Here is a 21969-nt window from a genome sequence, read left to right on the forward strand (position 1 = left end):
AAAAAAAAAAAAGAAATTCAACAAATGAGGTATTGAAGGTATTCCATTTCCCTAATGATTTGGTCCTATTTTGTTGTTTCTAATGGGATGAAATAATATATGTACATAATGTACATTTAGACAGTATAAAATGTAAAGGATTGTCCCTTAAAGAAAAGATATTTCAATTTGAAACTAAGACACAAACTAGTAAAACGAAAAATGTTTGATCTTTCATAGTTGTGAATCAGTTTTAAGTCACATTGATTGTGCTGTTCTAAGCTGAGCAAAACAAGTGCAGGGAAGATAGCTCCTATGAGCTTTACTTATTGCACTCTGTAATTCTGTATCGCTAGTTATCTGCGTCATGTAGCAGGAGAACTTAGCTTTTGAGGCTCTGTGTATGAGCTACACGTGAGTGCATTGAGTATCAAGTGCTTCTGACCTTTAAACTTTTTTCTTTTGATATTCTAAATTGGGGTAGGGAATAAAGCTGTGTTAGAGTTGGACAACTTTGCATCTAATTGTAACCTTATGTGTGTTTTCTCTCCTTTTCACATTCTAGAGTGTGGCTTACAATAAAGTTGTGTTGTATTGCAACATGATGGAGTAATAGAAGTAGAGTGGTGGTATACTGGCATAACAAATTTTTTGTTTTCTTGTTATTTGTCTATTTTCAGGACTTCTGTAATACGATTATATACTTTAGCTTTGTATGTGAGTTAGGTACAGTGGTTGGTAGAAAAACTAAAAACAGCTGTGACTTTAATTAAATGTACAGGCAATCACATCTTTTGGGAGAAGTGCTGGTTTCACTTTTGTTAGACAGAAATGGAGTATTTCATTTTTATAATGTATGCAGCTTTCTAATTTTTGTCTCTTTGTCTCCTGTCAGTAGGACATGGTAAGGTGGACTTAGAATCCTATTTTTCCTTTTTTGTTTGAAAATCAGGACAGAAAAAGCAGGTTCTGAGAACGTAAAGATTTTGCTTAAATAATTGACTGGACAGTACAGTTAGTAGAAGCTCATTATTTCAGAATTAAATTAGGTCCTATCTTTGAATGATTATTTTCTTTAGTTCTAAAAGTTAAGGTTTCACTATACTTATTTTTATTATTGAGATGCAGAAGAATTGAGTTTTCCTTTAAATTGATGACATATAGACAGATAGTTGGTTGTAAATGCATTTAATTGATATTCTGGTTTGTCCTATTTAAAGTGATTCTGTGTGTCTGTGTTAACAGTTATGTAAATGCTCCACATTAAGCAGGTTAGATGTTATCATAACTTGCTGACTTGCTAGGCCAGTCTCTATCATTTTTAATGTAACTCTAATCCTTAAAAAATTATTTTATTATCTGCACATGGCTTTCATTGTAAGATGTTTAATGCATTAGGCACCATAGTAACCAGCAGAAGTGGTTCCACGTGTTGACTTTTGCAAGATATTATAAAAGTCATTGTGTACACCTCTCTTGATTTGGTGTAGCATGTCATTTTTGAAGAGCCACGTGCAGGTTTGAGATTTTGTGATTGGAACTCACGTAGAAAGCTTGGGGTAGCAAAATACTAAAAAATTATTATCTGATGGCCTCAATAGTAATACTTTAAGAGTATATAAAGCTTTGAATCCTCCTTTTTAAAAACAGATTGTGAAAACTGCTGAGAGAGACTTGTAATCCAGTCACATAAGCATAATAAAGAAATATTGGTCCTCATGGAAGAAGAGCAAGATTTACCAGAGCAACCAGTAAGTATTTCCTTTAACAGTTTAAAGTTGATTATGGAAGAGCTAATCTTAAGGTATTTTAATTATTATTCAGTTATAGATTTCAAATTAGAAATAAAAATAAGGAAAAGATTCCTTAATTGTTTCCTTTCAAGAAAACAATGTTGTATTTTTCCAACTTAATTCTAAGGAATCTAAGGAAAATTTAGCATTACAAAATGAATATTGTATTTAGAAATGTCGTTTAAAAAAATAAGTGGCTAGTGTTACAGTTTTTAGAAAATAAGACATCTCTTTACTGATCTGACAGTATATCACCATTTCTGCCAGAAAATTTAGTTTTGTTTTTACCTAAATTTCCCTAAGAGAGTTAATTTTTTAAAAAGTAGTAGTGGTGAGGAAGGTATAATTTGACCACTAGCTAATTCTTGAAAACAGATAAAACCATAGAGACTATATTGAATTCTTAGTTTCTTTTAAATATTTAACATAATAAAATAATTTTAAATGTCCCCAGATGATATGGGTTTATCGTCTTTTTGGTTGTTGGCCCTTAATATTTAAAAAACAAAAGCAATAGTGTCATTCTTTTAAGATAGCTTTTATGCTAGAGGGTCTTTTCCTTTTGTCTTTAGTTTCTTTTTCTGAAGTTTGGTAAATACTGATTCAATTTGCTATCCTGAGTGAGCCTCTTGCATTTCATATTAAGAGAGGATACAGCATGGTACCTGTTTACTTTATGAAAATTTAACCTAGAAAAATTTGAATTTTGAAAGCAAATAATAGGATATGTTTTTCATGTTCTAGTTGTATTCTTTTTTTTTTTTTTTTTTGAGATGGAGTCTCACTCTGTCGCCCAGGCTGGAGTGCAGTGGCCGGATCTCAGCTCACTGCAAGCTCCACCTCCCAGGTTTACGCCATTCTCCTGCCTCAGCCTCCCGAGTAGCTGGGACTACAGGCGCCCGCCACCTCGTCCGGGTAGTTTTTTGTATATTTTTAATAAGAAACGGGTTCCATGTTAGCCAGAATGGTCTCGATCTCCTGACCTCATGATCCGCCCGCCTCGGCCTCCCAAAGTGCTGCGATTACAGGCTTGAGCCACCGCGCCTGGCCTTTCTAGTTGTATTAGCTCCCATTTAAATGATAAAGTCCTTTAATATATTTTTAATATTTTTCTTTATATTGAGAAATGCATATTGATGATTGCTTTGTCATTATTATTTTAGCCCCCTCAGTTGAGGTAAGTATAAAACTAGGAAGGCATTAGCAACTGGTAAAAAGACCTTTTGAAACATTTGAGATGTGATCCCCTATTCCTGGTGGGACTTTAATTATCAGGGAAATGGTAGGGTTAAAAATTATCTTGAGCAGTGTGTTTAGGATTTACACTTTTGGAACAGATAGCTGAACTGTAGATACTAAATGTACCAGGGGAAATTATGCCATTGAGTTTTGAATGTGGTAAGACAAAGGTCTAGTCATATTTTCAAAAGACTTGTGTAAGTGTTGACATACTGTTGAAATACGGATATTGTTAGTTACTCCTTACCTATTTAAGGTAATGAGAATTGTGAGGCTGACCTGCTGACAATCATCTATCTTTTCTGCCCTGCTTCATTTCCTTGTCATTCTGTTGAACTTCTGTAACATGATGTGCAAAACCTGATTATTACTTCAGAGAAAGGTAAGAAATTGAAGCACTTTAAAACCAAAATTTCTGCTGACTATAAATGGTTGTCACAGGGCATTATTTCCTTATTGATTTGTGCCCAGATCTTAATATAAAAAGGTGATTGAGTGACGACATGGAGAGGTCAGTGCCATTGAAAGAAAAGTTGAGTGTTTACTCATAGTTCCCCTTGAAACAAGAGGCATAGCATGCCACATGGGGGAAGTACCACTGTTGGTCAGGAGGCAGAAAAAAGTGAGAGGAACGCACGGGCCACAGACTTATTGAGGTTTCCACAGGAAAAGCAAGGTAGGCAGGGTGAACAGCTTAGGGTTGACTAGTTTAAATAATTTTTTCAGGCTTTGTGGCCTATGGGCTGTCCCTGGTTATCTGGTGGTACTTTGTCCTGGGTTGATTTATGATTTAGGGCAGGAGAAATAGGGGCTTAGTGTGTGAGAGTTAGATAAAGGAGGTGGTTCAGTGTATGGGCACCAGATCTCAGGGGAGATAGAATACAACTTTGGTCTTGAGTTTGGCTCTGTGATTAATGGATGTCAAACAGACAAATACAGAATCTAAAAACACGACACTTATTAATGTTTAAAATAGAACAGAAAGAGTAATGACACACTTTGAGGTAAAAAAACAACTTTTCACAGGCTGTAGTGGAGATCTAAAATATGAGTGGAAAGAATGGTCCCATCCCAAGTTGATGATAAATAAAGCCAGTATTTTTAACCCTGGAGATGTTACTGATGGTCATTATTGTTGAAGTTATTTTAGTCCCATTGTCTCTTCTTGACTTTTCCTTATTGAATTATCCCTTCTCTTATTTCTCCACTAATTGCTTGCTCTACCTCAAGATTTTGTTCAGATCGGCTGGGCACAGTGACTCATGCCTGTAATCCCAGCACTTTGGGTGGCAGAGGTGGGTGGATCACTTGAGGCCAGGAATTTGAGACCAGCCTGGCCAACATGGGGAGACCCTATCTCTACTAAAAATACAAAAATTAGCCAGGTGTGGTGGTGCATGCCTGTAATCCCAGCTATTTGGGAAGTTGAGGCAGGAGAATTGCTTGAACCCAGGAGGTGGAGGTTACAGTGAGCTGAGATTGTGCTAGTGCACTCCAGCCTGGACAACAGAGTGAGTGAGGCTCCTTCTCAAAAAACAAAAACAAAAAAAAAGATTTTGTTTAGATAACTCACAATGCAGTAAATTTTGACTTCAGATTCTTTCACTTTCCCTTTATTGCTTATCAATCCTCAACTGAGTTGTAAATAACTGTGTTATATTACTATAAATCACCTTCCAAAAATGCAAGAATCTCATCCACAGATGAAGGGATCCTTTTGACTGATTATTGTACAGCCTCTACTTGGAGAATAGAGTATAAAGAACAGCAGTGGATTGAGAATAAGAAATACTTCATGCTACAGTTTACACACTGAGAGTCCCTGAAGAAGTCACATTATCACCCTTTGATACCTCAATTAAAAATCTTATTCTTTCCAGCTTTCTGTCATATACTTTACCTATTTATAGCCTAAATCTTTAAGCTATCAATAAAAATGTTGAGTGTTCTTAGAAAAAATAGCTCCAGGTGATTGTCATATCCTTTCTAGGTGTCTACAGAGGTTTGTTCAATAATCTGTTTTAGAACACTGTCATCAAATCAGCATTGAATTAACACTAGTTTATAGTTTCCGGCACCTAATTCCTCTCTGCCATCACCTTTAAATTAAAACAAACAAACCAAGTAGTGAAACATTTCTTTTCGTTTTGTTTTGTTTGAGACAGGGTTTCACCCTGTCGCCCAGACTGGAGTGCAGTGGTGCCATCTTGGCTCAATGCAGCCTCTGCCTCCCAGGCTGAAGCAATCCTCCCACCTCAGCCTCCCAAGTAGCGGGGACTACCAGCACACCCAACTAATTTTTTTGTATTTTTAGTAGACACGGGGTTTTGCCCTGTTGCCCAGGCTGGTCTTGAACTCCTGGACCCAAACCCTGTTTCAAGCACCTCTCTAATTCTCTGTGATTTTTCAGAGATGATAAACACTGGTTTAGCAATCTTGTTTGTAAGTTACAGGTCTATGGGATAAAGCTTCTATGAGTCTGGAGGGTTCAAACTTATTTAAAACAATTGAGGTGCTTGCTTATAAATATGGGAATAAACTCTTTTTGAAAAATTTAGGTATGCTATCATTTACAGTTTGTAGATTACTCTTCTTGATAGAGACGCCAAAAAGATTTTTTGCCTCCATCACAAGTCACACCTGACATGCAGTGGTAGAATAGGAAGTTGTCGCTGCTGTAAATATTTACCTCTCTAATAATTTGGAATGCTTGCCTCCCTCTCTAGGTCCTGCTTTCCTTATGTTAAGTTCTTGAAGTCAAATTGATAATTAGATACCTAGGCCGGGCGCGGTGGCTCAAGCCTGTAATCCCAGCACTTTGGGAGGCCGAGACGGGCGGATCACGAGGTCAGGAGATCGAGACCATCCTGGCTAACACAGTGAAACCCCGTCTCTACTAAAAATACAAAAAACTAGCCGGGCGAGGTGGCGGGCGCCTGTAGTCCCAGCTACTCGGGAGGCTGAGGCAGGAGAATGGCGTAAACCCGGGAGGCGGAGCTTGCAGTGAGCTGAGATCCGGCCACTGCACTCCAGCCTGGGCGACAGAGCGAGACTCTGTCTCAAAAAAAAAAAAAAAAAAAAAATAATAATTAGATACCTATTAGTAAGCACGGTCAATGAAAATAGCATTAAGTTGTTTTTTGTGTGAAATTTCATCTAGGTTGTGATCAAATCCTTTACCCCCTAGGATATGGAATATGACTTTTTAGTAAACAGAACAATGTCCTTCTCTTTGCTGGACAGTGTTGGATAAATCTTGACATAAACATCCTTTTTATAGTCTCCATGAAGACTTACCCGACCATTGTATTTATTATTGCCAAGATTACAACTTACCTAGCACTAGTATACTTTTGCCTCTTGTTTAAACCTTCAGAGTCATTACTTGTAAGTCATCACAGAGTAATTTCAGAATGACATTTGAGATGCTTAATACAATTTTCTTAACTAGAGACTCCTATTTCTTAAGCCTGTCTTGAAATTTCTGGGATTCAACTTTGTTCTTGCTGTCTATGGTAATAACACTAAAATTTAACAATTACATAGCACTTTGTTTTTCATAAGCAGCTCACTCTTTTCCTCTTTAAATTTCATCTTTACATATTATGTTAACAGTACACATCCTTAAGTTTTATTCAACCAGCATCCTTGTACTGTTAGTCCTGCTGTTTCCTGCTGTTGGAACATGAGCCCTGTGAAGTAGGTAGTTGTATCTTTTTTCTACAGATGAAGAAACAGATACAGAGAAGACATGCAGTGAATTAACTGTCAGAACTTAGCCTGGAGCCTGTATATTCTGAGTTTGTGTGTTGGGTTTTTTGTTTCCTTGCTGTGTTATATTTAAAGTGTGATTATACATTGTAGCAGAAGCAAACATAGAACCCTGATTTATGAATTTGCCAGTGCTTCTTTCTTTCTGTGTTATCCTAGCCATTATATGCCCATAGGATTACGTCATTTTTTAAGATACCAGCTTTATTGATATGTAATTTACATATCCTACACCCTTTTAGTGTATACAGTGCAGTAGTTTTTAGTCTGTTCTAAAATGGTTTGTAACCATTACCAGAGTAAATTTTAGGGCATCTTCCTTTTTTCTTTCTTTTTTCTTTTCTTTTTTTTTTTTTTTTTTGAGACAGGGTCTTATTTTGTCACCCAGACTGGAGTACAGCGGCACAATCGTGGCTCACTGCATCCTTGAACTCCTGAGCTCAAACAATCCTCCCATCTCAGCCTCCTGAGTACCTAGGATTATAGGTGTGAGCCACCACACCCAACTGTTTTTTAAATTTTTTGTCGAAATGGGGTCTTGCTCTGTTGCCCAGCTGGTCTCAGACTCCTGACCTTAAGTGATCCTCTGACCTTGGCTTTCCAAAAGTGCTGAGATTATAGAGGTGAGCCACCATGCTCAGGCAGAACATTTTCCTCACTCCAAAAAGAAACTCCATACCCATTAGCAGTCATCCCCCAGTTTATCTTCCACAGCTGTTGGCAACCATTAATTTACTTTGTGTCTATAGATTTACCAGTTTGTAGATATTTCATATAAATTGAATTCTACAAGTCAGGCATGGTGGCTCACACCTGTAATCCCAGCACTTTGGGAGGCTGAAGCAAGTGGATCCATTGAACTCAGGAATTTGAGACCAGCCTGGACAACATGGTGAAACCCCATCTGTCCAAAAACAATGCAGAAAAATTAGCCAGGTGTGGTGGTGCATGCCTGTAGTCCCAGCTACTCAGGAGGGTGAGGTGGAAGGATCGCTTGAGCCGGGGAGGTTGAGGCTGCAGTGAGCCAAAATCAAGCCAGTGCACTCCAGCCTGGGCGACAGGGTGAAACCCTGTCTCCAAAACAAAACAAACAAAAAATTGGAGTTATACAAACCATGGTCTTTTGTGATTGGTTTCTTTTACTTAACGTAATGTTTTTAAAGTTCATCCATGTTACAACGTGTATCAGTACTTAATTCCCTTTTATTGCCCCGTATTTCATTATATAGATATACTACTACATTTTATTGATCTGTTAATCAGTTGATAGACACTGGGGTTGTTTCTACTTTTTTGCTGTTATGAACATTCATATAAAAGTTTTGTGGGGACATTTATATAGTGAGGAGTGGAATTGCCGAGTCATATGATAACTCTTTGTTTGACCTTTTGAGGAACTGCAAGATTGTTTTTCAAAGCAGCTGCACTATTTTACATTTCCACCGGCAGTGTAGTGAGAGTTCGTTTCTGCGCGTCCTTGTCAACACTTGTTACTGTTCACCTTTTTTGTTATAGCCGTCTGGGTGGAAGTAGCATCTCAGTGTAGTTTTGATTTGCATTTCTCTTATGACTAATAATGTTGAGCACCTTTTCATGTGCTTATTGGTCATTTGTACATCTTTGAAGAAATGTCTATTCAGATCTTTTGCCTATTTCTAAATTGAGTTATCTTCTTTATGTATTCTGGTCCCTTATATATTCTAGTCCCTTATGAGACATATGATCTGCAAAATTTTTCTTCCATTCTGTGGGTTATCGTTTTCTTGATACTGTTCTTTGAAGTGTAAAAGGTTTTTTTGTTTAAGACAGAGTCTCACTCTGTCGCCCAGGCAGGAGTGCAGTGGCGCAATCATGGCTCACTGTAGCCTTGACCTCCCAGGCTCAAGTGATCCTTCCACCTCAGCCTCCTGGGTAGCTGAAACTACAAGTGCATGCTGCCAAACCTAGCTAATTTTTTTGTACTTTTTGTGGAGATAGGGTTTTTACTATGTTGCCCAAGCTGGTCTCGAACTCCTGGGCTCAAGTGATCTGTCTACCTCTGCCTCCCAAAGTGTGTGAGCCACCATGCCCAGCTGAAGCATAAAAGTTTTTCATTCTAATGAAATCATTTTTATTTTTTCTTTTGTTTATCATATCTAAGAAATTGTTTAATCCAGGTCGTGAAGATTTTTATTTGTGTATATATATGTGTGTGATGTGTGTGTGTGTGTGTGTGTATATATATATATATATATATATTTTTTTTTTGTGAGATGGAGTCTCACTCTGTCACCCAGGCTGGAGTGCAGTGTTGTAATCTCGGCTCACTGCAACCTCCACCTCCCACGTTCAAGCAGTTACCTACCTCAGCCTCCCGAGTAGCTGGGATCACAGGCGCCCGCCATCACACCTGGCTAATTTTTGTATTTTTAGTAGAGACGGGGTTTCACTCTCTTGGCCAGGCTGGTCTTGAACTCCTGACCTCATGATCCACCTGCCTCAGCCCCCCAAAGTGTTGGGATTACAGGTGTGAGCCACTGCCTCCAGCCTATATTTTTACAAGTGATGAGAGCATCCATATTCTCCTAAGAATTTTATTGCTTTAGCTTTTACATTTAGTGCTTTGATCCATTTTGAGTTTATTTTTGCATGTGGCTTGAGGTACAAGTTCAACTTTATTTGTTAAATTGTCGTGGCACTTTTGTTGAAAATAATTTGACTGTAAATGTGATACCCTTGTTGAAAATCAGTTGACCCAATAAATGTAGAGGTCTATTTCAGGACTCTCAATTCTGTTCTAGTGATCCATATATCCATCCTAATGCCAGTACCACACCGTCTTGATTACTCAAGCTTTATAGTAAGTTTTGAAATTGAAAAATGGGGCCGGGCACACTGGCTCACGCCTGTAATCTCAGCAATTTGGGAGGCCAACGTGGGTGAATCACCTGAGGTCTGAGACCTGCCTGGCCAACATGGTGAAATCCCATCTCCATTAAACGTACAAAAATTAGCCAGACATGGTGGCACGCACCTGTGGTCTCAGCTACTTGGGAGGCCAAGGCGTGAGAAATGCTTGAACCCAGGAGGCAGAGGTTGCAGTGAGCCGAGATCACACCACTGCACTCCAGCCTGGGTGACAGAGTGAGATTCTTGTCTTGAAAAATAAAAAGAAAAAAGAAATGGAAAAATGTGAGTCCTTTAACTTTGTTCTCTTTTTTTTTTCAAGATTGTTTTAGCTATTCTGGGTCACTTTCATTTCCATATGAAATTTAGGATCAGTCTGTGAATTTCTTGAATGCAGCCAGCTGGGATTTTGATTGGATTGACTGTAGACCAATTTGGGGAGTATTACCATCTTTACAAGATGAATTCTTCTGTCCGTGGATGTGGGATGATTGGCATTTATTTAATTCTTAAATTTCTTTTAACATGTACTTTTTCTTCTATTAGGTTTATTCCTAAGTGTTTTTGTTTTTTTTTAAGACGAAGTCTCGCCTTGTCACCTAGGCTGGAGGGCAGTGGTACAATCTCAGCTCACTGCAACCTCCACCTTCCAGGTTCAGGCGATTCTCCTGCCTCAGCCTCCTGAGTAGCTGGGATTGCAGGTGTGCAGCACCACACTCAGCTAATTTTTGTATTTTTAGTAGAGACAGTGTTTCACCATGTTGGCCAGCCTGGTCTTGGACTCCCGACCTCAGGTGATCCACCTGCCTCGACCTCCCAAAGTGCTGGGATTACAAGCATGAGCCTCTGGACCCGGCCATATTCCTACGTATTTTATTTCTTTTGATGCTATTGTGAATGGATTTTCTTTATCATTTTTGAATTGTTCATTGCAAGTTATATAGAAATATAATTGATTTTTGTATGTTTGTCTTGTATTTTGCTGCCTTGCTGAACTTGTTTATCAGTTCTAGTGGTTTTTCTTAATGGATTTGTTAGGATTTCTGTATACAAAATCATGTCATATAAAAAGAGATTCAGATTTTTTCACTTTTAACCCTACCAGAGCTTTTTCAGCTTTATTGCTTTCTTCCTCACTGGCAGCTTGTATTACTGTCCTCCTACTACTGTCCTGATATGGCCCTAATTCCTTGGATACCAGTTGCTTGTATAATCTATACTGGTTTTGTTAATGAAAATTGTTGCCTATAGGACCGCTTGCTACTTGAATCTTTGCTTACTTTGCTGTGTAGTTTTCAGTATTCATTATTGCAAGTACTCTATTACTCTGTAAACTCTCCAGAAAATTGTTGCTCAATCTTTGCTATTTCTCTTAAGAACTAGGAATCATTTTCTGTCAGTTTCTGGCTTGTGTTTTTGAACTGACACTTCTATAATTGAGTAAAATCTGTCTGTCTTTAGTAAATTTACTTGCCTCTATGGCCTGATTAGTACATGCTTCCTATCCCTGCCTTAGAGGGGGACATAATTGCTCAAATCAAGACAAACAATGGGCCATATGAGGTTAAAAAAAAAAAAAAAAAAGTTGTAACACCTTTTCCTTCCCCAGACTTTTCTGCTTGGTAGATATGACTTTAGATACATTTTCTCCCTTTCTATTTATGAATACGTACTCTGCACTGGGTTGGCACTGAAAAAAATTAAAAGTGAAGGGGTGTAAAGAAGCATAGTTCTTCCTTGAAAGTAAATACATTTTTGGCCAGGCGCAGTGGCTCATGCCTATAATCTGAGCACTTTGGGAGACCAAGGTGGGTGGATCACTTGAGGCCGGGAGTTCAAAACCATCCTGGCCAACATGGCGAAAACCCGTCTCTACTAAAAATAGAAAAGTTAGCAAAATTAGCTGGGCATGGTGGTGTGCACCTGTGGTCCCTGCTACTCGAGAGGCTGAGGCACAAGAACTGCTTGAACCCAGGAGGCAGAGGTTGGAGTGAGCCGGGATTATGCCATGGCACTCCAGCATGGGTGACAGAATGAGACCTTGTCTCAAAATAAAATAATAATAATAATAATAAGTAAATTTAAAAATGTTGCTCCAGGACCTTTTTTTATTTTTTTCCTTTTTTCTTTTGGAGGTGATAAGCTAAATTTGTTGCTCTGTACCTCTAATAAATGAAGACTATGATAAATTAGACTCCTCAGTGCTCTAATTTCCTCTGTTTAAATTAGCAGCTCATAATTACATTTCTTTGATAGCAAAGAGTCTTTGGATGAGCTAAGCATAAATTCATCTCCACTACTGGAAGAGTACATTATTATCTGACCATATGTAACTACTATCATCTTTAGGTAGGAAGGGCAGAATATTTTACAAAAAGAGGCTATATTTTGTCATTTGTGAAATTATGGCAGGCAGATAAACTAGATAGTTGAATTTTTCTTGTCTTTAGCCTTATAGTTTCTAGGCAAAACACTATTTTCCTATATTATCTAGGTCAGAACATATTTCCCTCCCCTCTTTCAGTGAGATTGTCATATACATTGGTAATACAGTTAGATTTTTTTTTTTTGAGATGGAGTCTCACCCTGTCACCCAGGCTGGAGTGCAGTGGTGTGATTTCGACACACTGCAAGCTCCGTCTCCCGGGTTCACGCCATTCTCCTGCCTCAGCCTGCCGTGTAGCTCGGACTACAGGCGCCCGCCACTGCACCTGGCCAATTTTTTGTATTTTTTAGTAGAGACGGGGTTTCACCGTGTTAGCCAGGATGGTCTCGATCTCCTGACCTGGTGATCCGCCCGTCTCAGCCTCCCAAAGTGCTGGGATTACAGGCGTAAGCCACCACGCCCGACGTACAGTTTGATTTTTTTGTCACAGTCTGCATACTATCCTGGAATCCCTCAACCTCCTGGTTGTTTTATGGTGTCTTTTATCATATAGAAGTTTAAGATTTTTGTGTAATCATATCTATTTTCTCTTTTATGGCTTTTGGATTTAATGTCATGCTTAATCAGGATTTATCCACCTCAAGGTTTTGTTTTTTGTTTTTGCTTCAAATGCTTTAATGTAATTTTTGTTTTAAATTTAGAAATGTTTTTTTAAATTGCCTTTGTTTCTTTATTTTCTCCTTTTTGGTACCTATGAAAATTAAGAGAACATTGAATGGAACATGTTTTCACATGCCATAAGCAAGGAACCAAGAATGTTTGGTTTTATTTATTTCATGGTTGTGTATTCTCATGAGGAGTATATGGCCATGAGAAATTTTATGGAGCTTGCATTTATTATTTATCTTGTCTGAAATATTCAATGTAATATTAAATATCTATGATTCCACCTGATACATTTGCTTCAGATTATCTAGGAGAGTTTCTACCTTCTTCTATTAGCTTGAAATACTTTTAAATATTCATGGTTTGAATGGCTAAGCATATTAGACATGTTTCTACTACAGCCAATTCTAACCAGAGAGCTCTAAAATCAGATTCTCTGTAATATGAAAACAGAAAAATCCATTAGTGTTAACCATTGATCTTTCATTTGTGGATTCTTACACTGTTTCAATGGAAGTGACTTCTGCCCAGAAGGAAATAGAAAAATGTGAAAAATAAAAAATAAAAAAATACAGGGTTAACAGTATTTTCTAAATTACTGGTAACTTGATAATAATTCATATTAATTTTTGACACTAAACTAACTTAAGTATAAAGCCATTTTTGTTAAATAAATGAGTAGATGATACTTAGATTGCCATCTTCACTGTTTGTTTAAATGTAATTTGCCTGTTACAGTATAAAACCAAATAGTTTGTATCAAAGCTTGGATACTTTATCCTAGTAAACATTCTGTCTACCTTGAGTAAAAATTCTGGTAAGCAGTTTTTTTTTTAAATCAGAAGAACACTTTTTTCATTAAAAAGAAGAACTCCATTTAAAAAACAAACTTCATTTCTAGCTCTAAAATATAACAAGGGTTAATTAAATCTAAACTAAACAAAATTAAACAGTTACCCTGTAATAGTTAATAGCCTGTTCTTTGAGTAGCTAAATGATTTAAAAAACAGATCAATACATTGATACCTTTGTATGTTTATTTTTGCAGGTGAAAAAAGCCAAGATGCAGGAATCAGGAGAGCAAACTATAAGGTATGTAAAGTTCGCTTTCTTTTTAATGAACTACTCATAGGTTTTTTTTTTTTTCTTCATATGCTGATTAGTGTATGGGCATGCTTCGCCCTCTTTTTGGTTCTTACCATCAGCTGTTACATTTTGAAGCTATTCGATTTAAGATTAAAATTTCTTTTCCAAATAGTTTTTTCCTGAAACATGTGCACTGATTTTTTTCTTATGCATTCATTATTTATTCCACAATATGTACCAAACTCATGTTGTATATTAGGCACTGTACTACATAGAGGAGACTCAATGGTAAAGATGAAAAGCACCATATTCTTCAGTCAAACGTACAGTATACAGAATAGGAAGCATAAGCAAAATAAATAAAGTCCAAGTGATTTGGTATTAATTACCAGATGGTTATGAAATGACTTAGTCATTAACCCCACTCCTCTTATAGAAAAGAGGCAGCTTGTTTGCACCTCACAGTTTGGCTTCCTCATACCATGGTTTTCAGTTTTCCACAGTTCTGACCTTCTTTCGTTTGTGCACCAACCATATGAGCCAGTAACTGCATCACCTCTACCACATTAATTTCAAGAATCCTACACTTTTACCTCCACACACTATCATCCCAGCTCATTTATTCTAGAACTGCCATGCTAGCCATATGATGTCTTAAACCATCAAGTAAATGATCTGTCATATTTTCACCATCACCCCTTAAAAAAGAACTTTAGTTTCTTCCTTATAAGAAACTTGACCAGGCTCAGTGGCTCACGCCTATAATCCCAGCATTTTGGGAGGCCGATGAGGCCAGGAGATCGAGACCAGCCTGGCCAACACAGTGGAACCTTGTCTCTACTAAAAGTACAAAAATTAGCTGGGCGTGGTGGCTCAAGCCTATAATCCCAGCTACTTGGGAGACTGAGGCAGAATAGCTTGAACCCATGAGGCGGAGGTTACAGTGAGCTAAGAATGTGCCACTGCACTCCAGCCTGTGCAACAGAGAAAGACTCTGTCTCAAAAAAAAAAAAAAAAGAAACTTAACTGTCCAGTTGTGGGGGCTCCACTTTTGGAGGTCCAGGTGGGCAGATCACTTGAGTTCAGTAGTTTGAGACCAGCCTGGGCAACTGAGCAAGACCCCATCTCTATAAAAAACACAAAAAAATTTCCAGGAATTGTGGTGCACACCTTTAGTCCCAGCTACTCGGGGCTGAGGCAGGAGGATTGCTTGAGCCCAGGGGCCAAAAGTTGTGGTGAGCCAAGATTGCGCCACTGAACTCCATCCTGGGTCGGTGGCAGAGCAAGACACTATCTCATTTAAATAAAAAGAAAAGAAAGAAAAAGAAACTTAACTATAGGATATATTGTAATTAGTTCCTTACAAACATTTGTAACTTCCTCACTTTTTTCTGTCATACTTGCCTAGTAAAACCACAACCCTGATTAAACCCAACTATCCACCTATTCTATACTTATTCCCAATCACTCATACATTGTGAGAGAAAAACACAAAATTCTGCAAACTGTTCTTAGTTTCTATTCATGATTAGATCTAAAACAGGCACTTAAACCCCCTTCCTGGTATGTCTGATTTCCCAACCTCTAAAATCATCTTAATTCCTTTATTCCCTCCCTCCTTGCCCCCTGCCTTCTCCCCTTTCCCTTCTTTTCCTGCTATTTTCATTCACTCAGGTGTGGATCTTGCTCCCTAGTTCAAAGAGATTAGGAACATCTCCTTTCTCTGTCACCAAATCTGCCTACTTAATCTGCTTCTCTTGGATATTGTTTCTCTTTCCTCTGAAATTCCTTTGCTCTTATCTAAGGCTAACATCTCCAGTTGTTTGAAAGAACCCATCACCTTCATCTCTTCCTGCAATTATCTCTTCTTTTACCTTCAGCAATTTTTTACTATGATAAAATACACACAATATACAATTTACCATTTTAAGTGTACAATTTAGTGGCACTAAGTACAATCACTTTGTCTTGCAACCATCACTACCATTCATCTCTAGAACTTTATTCATCTTTCCAAACTGAAATTCCATGTTCACTAAACAATATTCTTCATTCCCCCATCTCCAGCCCCTGGCAACCACCATTCTACTTTCTGTCTGTATGATTGTGACTACTCTAAGTACCTCACAGAAATGGAATCATACAGTATTTGTCTTTTTGTGATTCATCATGATGTCTTTAAGGTTTATCCATTTGTAGCATGTTACAGAATTTCCTCTTTTTAAGGCTCAATAATATTCCATTGTATGTCTGTTCCACATTTTGTTTATCCATTATCTGTTGTTTGTGTCGTTAATAATTCTGTTGAATGAGAAGGAGGTATTTGTCATGCCACTTTATGGACTTGTATGTTGTTGGGTTCTTTTGGTCATTTTATTTTAGAACAATTGTTTTTTCATGGTGTATTCATTGTTAAGCAAAATTAACAATGAATACAAAGCAAAATTTATGTTTATATGACTTGGAAAATAATTATATTTTGAGGTAGTATGTCATTTCTCTAAGGATAATAATTTAAATATTTAACAAGTTAATTCACTGTCTTGGTGCTGTTGTTTCTATTTATTCTCTAGATGCTCATTTGAGTATGTAGGGGATGTTGCTATAACATAATATTCTAGGACCACTGGATTTTAGGAACTGGTCCAATGTATACTGAATCATAGAAATATCACCAGCTTCTAAGATACAATATCTAGAAATAGTCTTCAACAGTGGGTATAACAGTGAACCCCAGACTTAACCAGGTACATGTAGAAGTCAAACTAGTTATTGATGTCTGAAATGTGAAGTTCTGGTTCAGTTTTATGCCCTTCCCCTGGGAATTCTATGTAAGTAGGTGTGAGATGGGGTCCAGAAGTCTGTATTTTTATTAACTATTAGGTAATTATAATAAATCACCCAGTTTAGGAAACTGACACAACTACTCCATATAATTTCTTGCCCTTACCTTTCAATTTCCATAATCACATCTTAAGTTCTATTCCAAAAATATAAACATTAAGTTCTATTCCAAAAGTATAAACATTTGAGTAACAAGATAAAAATGAAACTTACTTGGGGATTTAGCTTTAAAATTAATTACAAATGAGGAAAAATTATTTGAGCGTTCAAAATATACCATTAAAGCTGGACACTGTGGCTCACATCTGTAATTCCAGCACTTTGGGATGCTGAGGTGGGCGGATTGCTTGAGACCAGGAGTTTGAGACCAGCCTGGGCAATATGGTGAAACCCTATTTCTACAAAAATTGCAAAATTTAGCTGGACATGATGGCACATGCCTGTAGTCCCAGCTACTCGGGAGGATGAAGTAGGAAGATCACTTGAGCCCAGGAGGTCAAAGCTGCAGTGAGCCATGATGGAGCCTCTGCACTCCATCCTGGGCGACAGATTGAGACCCTGTCTCAAACAAAACAAAACAAAAACCAACCAAACAAAACATATATACAATTTTTAAGAAAACTCTTAGGCTTGAATATTAGAAGTCAGTTTCAGAAATAATAAGAGAACTTTATAAATTTTGGTGCTATGTATTTTTTATATAAGTAACATTTCTTTTTGCAATTTTGCTGTGTAGAAACTACTTTTACTTTTGATTAGTCAGCATTATCTTTCCAGATATATAGAGCCTCTGGTACAGTGTCTTCCACCTCTCCCTAGAGTGTAGAAGAACAAAGCAGGTTTCTTTCTAGGGTGCATGAATGTAGGAATGATGCCTGGGCTTTGAAGAAGTTTTAATATAATAACAGTTACAGTTAAAGTGTGCTTACTATGTTCTAGCTTTGCTCTAAACATTAACTTAATAGTCCTCATAACAGCCCTATGAAATAGGTTTCATTTTTATTCTCATTGACGGATGTAGAAAGGGGGGACAGATAAGTTCAGTGACTTGTCCAAGGTCATAGAGCTAGTTATTGGCAGAGTAGAACATGAACTTGCACAGTCTGACTCTAGAATCAACACTCCTAACCACTGTGCTATAATGGGAGATAATAACTGAAGAACGAAGAGTAAAGTAGATGGAAAAGGGAGAACATTGTGAAGAATTAAAGTTAGAACAATCTTCATTCCAGAATTTCTGTGGAATCTCTCCAGCATTAAACTGTCTGACATAATGACTTGTCCTCCCAGTTTATGTGACATATCATTCGCAATTTCTCTTAATTTTCCTTATAAGTTAAAAAAAAAAAAGATGTTGCTTAGTCCTGGCTATAATAACAAATAGAAAATGAGGTGTTTGTGTTTTATTTAACTAGGAGAGAAGAGAAATATGGTAGAATGAATCTTAAGGGTTTAGAACCCCCACTTGGAAACAAACGTATAATTTTTGTTTGTTTCATTTTTGAGACAGAGTCTCGCTGTGTCACCTAGGCAGCAGTGCAGTAGCGCCATCTCCAATCACTACAACTTTTGCCTCCCGGGTTCAGGTGATTCTCAGGGCTCAACCTCCCGAGTAGCTGGGACTACAGGCGTGCACCACAACGCCTGGTTTTTAGTAGAGACGGGGTTTTACCATGTTGGCCAGGCTGGTCTCAAACTCCTAATCTCAAGTGATCCACCTGCCTCAGCTTCCCAAAGTGCTGGGATTACAGGAGTGAGCCACCGCACCTGGCCCAAACGTGTAATTTGAAAACACTTCTCATATGATTATGGTTTGTAGCTCTTGGAGATCCATTGTCTGAAATCAAACGTCTCCCTACCTTCCTGGGGTACTTTGGGAGCAAGGTAACAGAGCACTGTTGCACAGAATGGTGACTGTCATAAATAATATAGCATTGTATATTTCAAAATTGCTAAAAGCATAGAATTTAAGTGTTTTTATGTACTTTTTTTCACAAAAAAGTGAAAGGTGTTTTATATATCAAAAATCACATTATACCCCATAAACATATAATATGTACAATTTTTAAAAAGTGACAGAGCAATGTTTTACCATATGGTGTTAAAGAAAAATCTGATGTGCCAGTGACTTAGCTGGAATTTCTGAATTATATAAAAACTGAAGGGATCTAGAGATATAAGAAAGAAGAGTAGGTCGGGCGTGTTGGCTCACGCCTGTAATCCCAGCACTTTGGGAGGCTGAGGTGGGTGGATCACAAGATCAGGAGTTCAAGACCAGCCTGACCAACATGGTGAAACCCTGTCCCTACTAAAAATACAAAAATTAGCTGGGCATGGTGGCGTGCACCTGTAATCCCAGCTACTTAGGAGGCTGAGGCAGGAGAATCGCTTGAACCCAGGAGGCAGAGGTTGCAGTGAGCCAAGATTGAGAGCGAGACTCCTTCCAAAAAAAAAAAAAAAGAACTGTAGAATGCTGAGTGTACTAGCCCTGGCCCAAGCTCTCTTCAAGTTGTTAAAAATCAACAATAAGGATATCATGAAGATTTACTTTGCCTTTTACTTGTATAGCCTAGGAGGAAGTGGGTTTGATCTCATCACTTTTAGCAATGCAGCAAATCAATCAGGGGCTAATGTGTTCATTTTGGTTCTCCCAGTCAAGTAAGCAATCCAGATGTCAGTGATCAGAAGCCTGAAACATCAAGCCTTACTTCAAACCTTCCCATATCAGAGGAAAGTAAGTACCGTATTCTGTGCATGATTGAACAGATATTCCTATAACTAGTAATGCTTTTCTTATAAAATTGGTTTTTCATAATTGCCTTGTTTGTCCCAAAATATCCAGAAGGCTCTCCCATCCTTGTTTTTGTGGGTATTTATCCTTGAGCCCTCCTTTAAGCTTTATTGACAGAGCAACTGAGAAAAGATCACATGGAATCCATTCACCCAAGGAGTCACGCTCCGTGATTTTATTTTTGTTTTGAGATTGGGTGTTCTAAAGGTAATAATGTCTTACAGAAAATCAGAGACAATTATACTTAACCATATATACTTCCCATGTACAATTTTTAAAAGGTGTAACTTTTTTTAAAAGGTGTATCTTGAGTTCTATATAGTATTTCCTCAAAGGTGATTCTATTCTGGTGGTTCTCAGACTTTTAGTCTACATAAGAATCATCTGGAATACTTGTTTGTAATGTAGAATTCTAGTTTCACCTCTGAAGATTATCATTCAGTAGATCTGATGTGGATAGGGAATCTGCAGTTTTGACAGGTTAGCCAGGTGATTCTGGTCCATATGGGAAACTGTCCATATTGTGGAAAACCACTCTAATCAATAAAACGTCTCCTCTAATTTCTTGAATATCCCACTCATCCCCAAGAAAAAGACCTGTTCCCTAAAATCTTATACTTTACATACTTCCGGGTCAGGAAGTAAGTTGAATATTCTTGCTCCTTCTAAATAATTTCCTTTTTTCCTTCAAATACTTTGGTTCAGCTGGGCATGATGGCTTTTGTCTGTAATCCCAACACTTTGGAAGTCTGAGGCAGGAGGATCACCTGAGGCCAGGAGTTTGAGATCAGCCTGGGCAACAAAGTGAGACCTCCTCACTACAAAAAATAAAATAAAATAAATAAAAACTTTGGTTCATTTGAAGGCTACATCTATACCTTCCCCTACCTTTGTGTTTTTACTTTAGACTGTCGTCCTATTCATTCTGTTCTTTATTTTTTTTTTTTTTTATGTTTTTTGAGATGGAGTCTTGCTTTGTTGCCCAGGTCGGAGTGCAGTGGCACAATCTCGACTCACTACAACCTCCGCCTCCCGGGTTCGAGTGATTCTCCTGTCTCAGCCTCCCAAGTAGCTGGGATTACAGGTGCATGCCACCATGCCCAGCTACTTTTTGTATTTTGTTGTTGTTGTTGTTATTTGTTTGTTTGTATGTTTTTGAGATGGAGTTTCGCTCTTGTCGCCAAGGCTGGAATGCAATGGTGAGATCTCGGCTCACTGCAACCTCTGCCTCCCAGGTTCAAGTAGCTGGAATTACTGGCACGTGCTATCACGCCCAGCTAATTTTTGTATTTTTAGTAGAGACGGAGTTTCACCATGTTGGCCAGGCTTGTCTCAAACTCCTGACCTCAAGTGATCTGCCAGCCTCAGCCTCCCAAAGTGCTGAGATTACAGGCATGAGCCACCACACCCAGCCGTTTCCTTCTTGTCAGGATGTAAGCAGTATACTTGCTCCTGTCAGATGTAGAGCCTTTTATTTGTGTTCCATATACTATCTATTTTTACCTTACCCAAGGACTTGGGTACTGTAGTTTTCCTGCCACCACTTGTGTGTCATCACGGTCTTCTCTTTTTATCCTTCCTGTCAGTAAAGAAACATCTTACCATTTTAAAACATAAACACTGCTCCCCCTGCACCCCCACCCTGGCTCCACATCTCCTACTAGTTATGGACACATAAGTGACATATCAGCATTTCTGAAAGAGTTGCCCTCACTTGCTTTTTCACCTCCTATTCACTTTTCCAGCTTCTCAAATTTAGCTTCTATCGTCACTCTTCCAATGAAACTGCTGTCGTCAAGGCCATTAGTTGTTTTCATGTTGCAAATTCTAGAATACATTTCTCCTCACATTCTCCCTCTCATTACTTTTCCTCCCACCTTTCTCCTTTGATGGGCCTCAGCCTTCTTTGGTAGGCCTCAGGCCTTAGTTCTAGGCTACCATCTTTCCTCTTTCTGGATTCTCCCATTACATTACTTTAAATATCTTATACATGGTTAATGAATTCCATATTGATATTTCCAGTCTGACTTCTCCCGTGATTTCATTTGTGTGTCAAACTGCCTGTTTGACATCTTTACTGGAAGGAAAATCATACCTAAGATGTTCAAAAAAGAACTTTCAATTCCTTTAGCCCCTATGACATATACTCTTCTCCCAAACTTGTACATCTTAGGAAGTGATATCACTCTCCCTCTAGTTGCTCAAACTAAAAACCTAGGAATCATCTTGTATTCCCCATTTTCCTCATTCTCTACATCAAATCCATCAGAATGTCTTGTTCATTTTACCTTCAGAATATATTTCAAAGTCTTTGCCTCATTCCCACTGTTGCTATTCTAGTCCAAGCCAGCATATTACTTACTTGATTCTCCTATAGTATAATAGGATATTATACCTTGACTCTTTATAATTGTTTTGTGGTTCCCAAGTACTGCCAAGATCAAGGCTCATTCATTCTCTAGAGAAGTGAAAATTGACCTCAGTCTCCTAGGATGTTGTTGATCCCTTCCAGAATTAAATTAAATGGG

General features: G+C 38.0%; 1 protein-coding gene across 5 annotated transcripts in view; it reads left to right on the forward strand.

Annotated features, from left to right (window-relative positions):
* The window catches only part of EYA3 (EYA transcriptional coactivator and phosphatase 3), a 122292-nt gene that overhangs the window by 29996 nt on the left and 70327 nt on the right, over positions 1-21969 (forward strand). For 4 of the 5 annotated variants that reach the window (XM_011955525.1, XM_011955528.1, XM_011955527.1 and 1 more), the window contains 3 exons: positions 1630-1730; positions 13769-13812; positions 19305-19384. In XM_011955525.1, coding sequence (XP_011810915.1) covers positions 1698-1730; positions 13769-13812; positions 19305-19384 — 157 coding nt within the window. In that variant the 5' untranslated portion in view covers positions 1630-1697. The remainder of the gene's footprint in view (positions 1-1629; positions 1731-13768; positions 13813-19304; positions 19385-21969) is intronic. The other variant, XM_011955529.1, reaches the window with a different exon arrangement.

This window comes from Colobus angolensis, unplaced genomic scaffold (genome assembly GCF_000951035.1).
Source record: "Colobus angolensis palliatus isolate OR3802 unplaced genomic scaffold, Cang.pa_1.0 Scaffold4, whole genome shotgun sequence".
NCBI classification, from domain to species: domain Eukaryota; kingdom Metazoa; phylum Chordata; class Mammalia; order Primates; family Cercopithecidae; genus Colobus; species Colobus angolensis.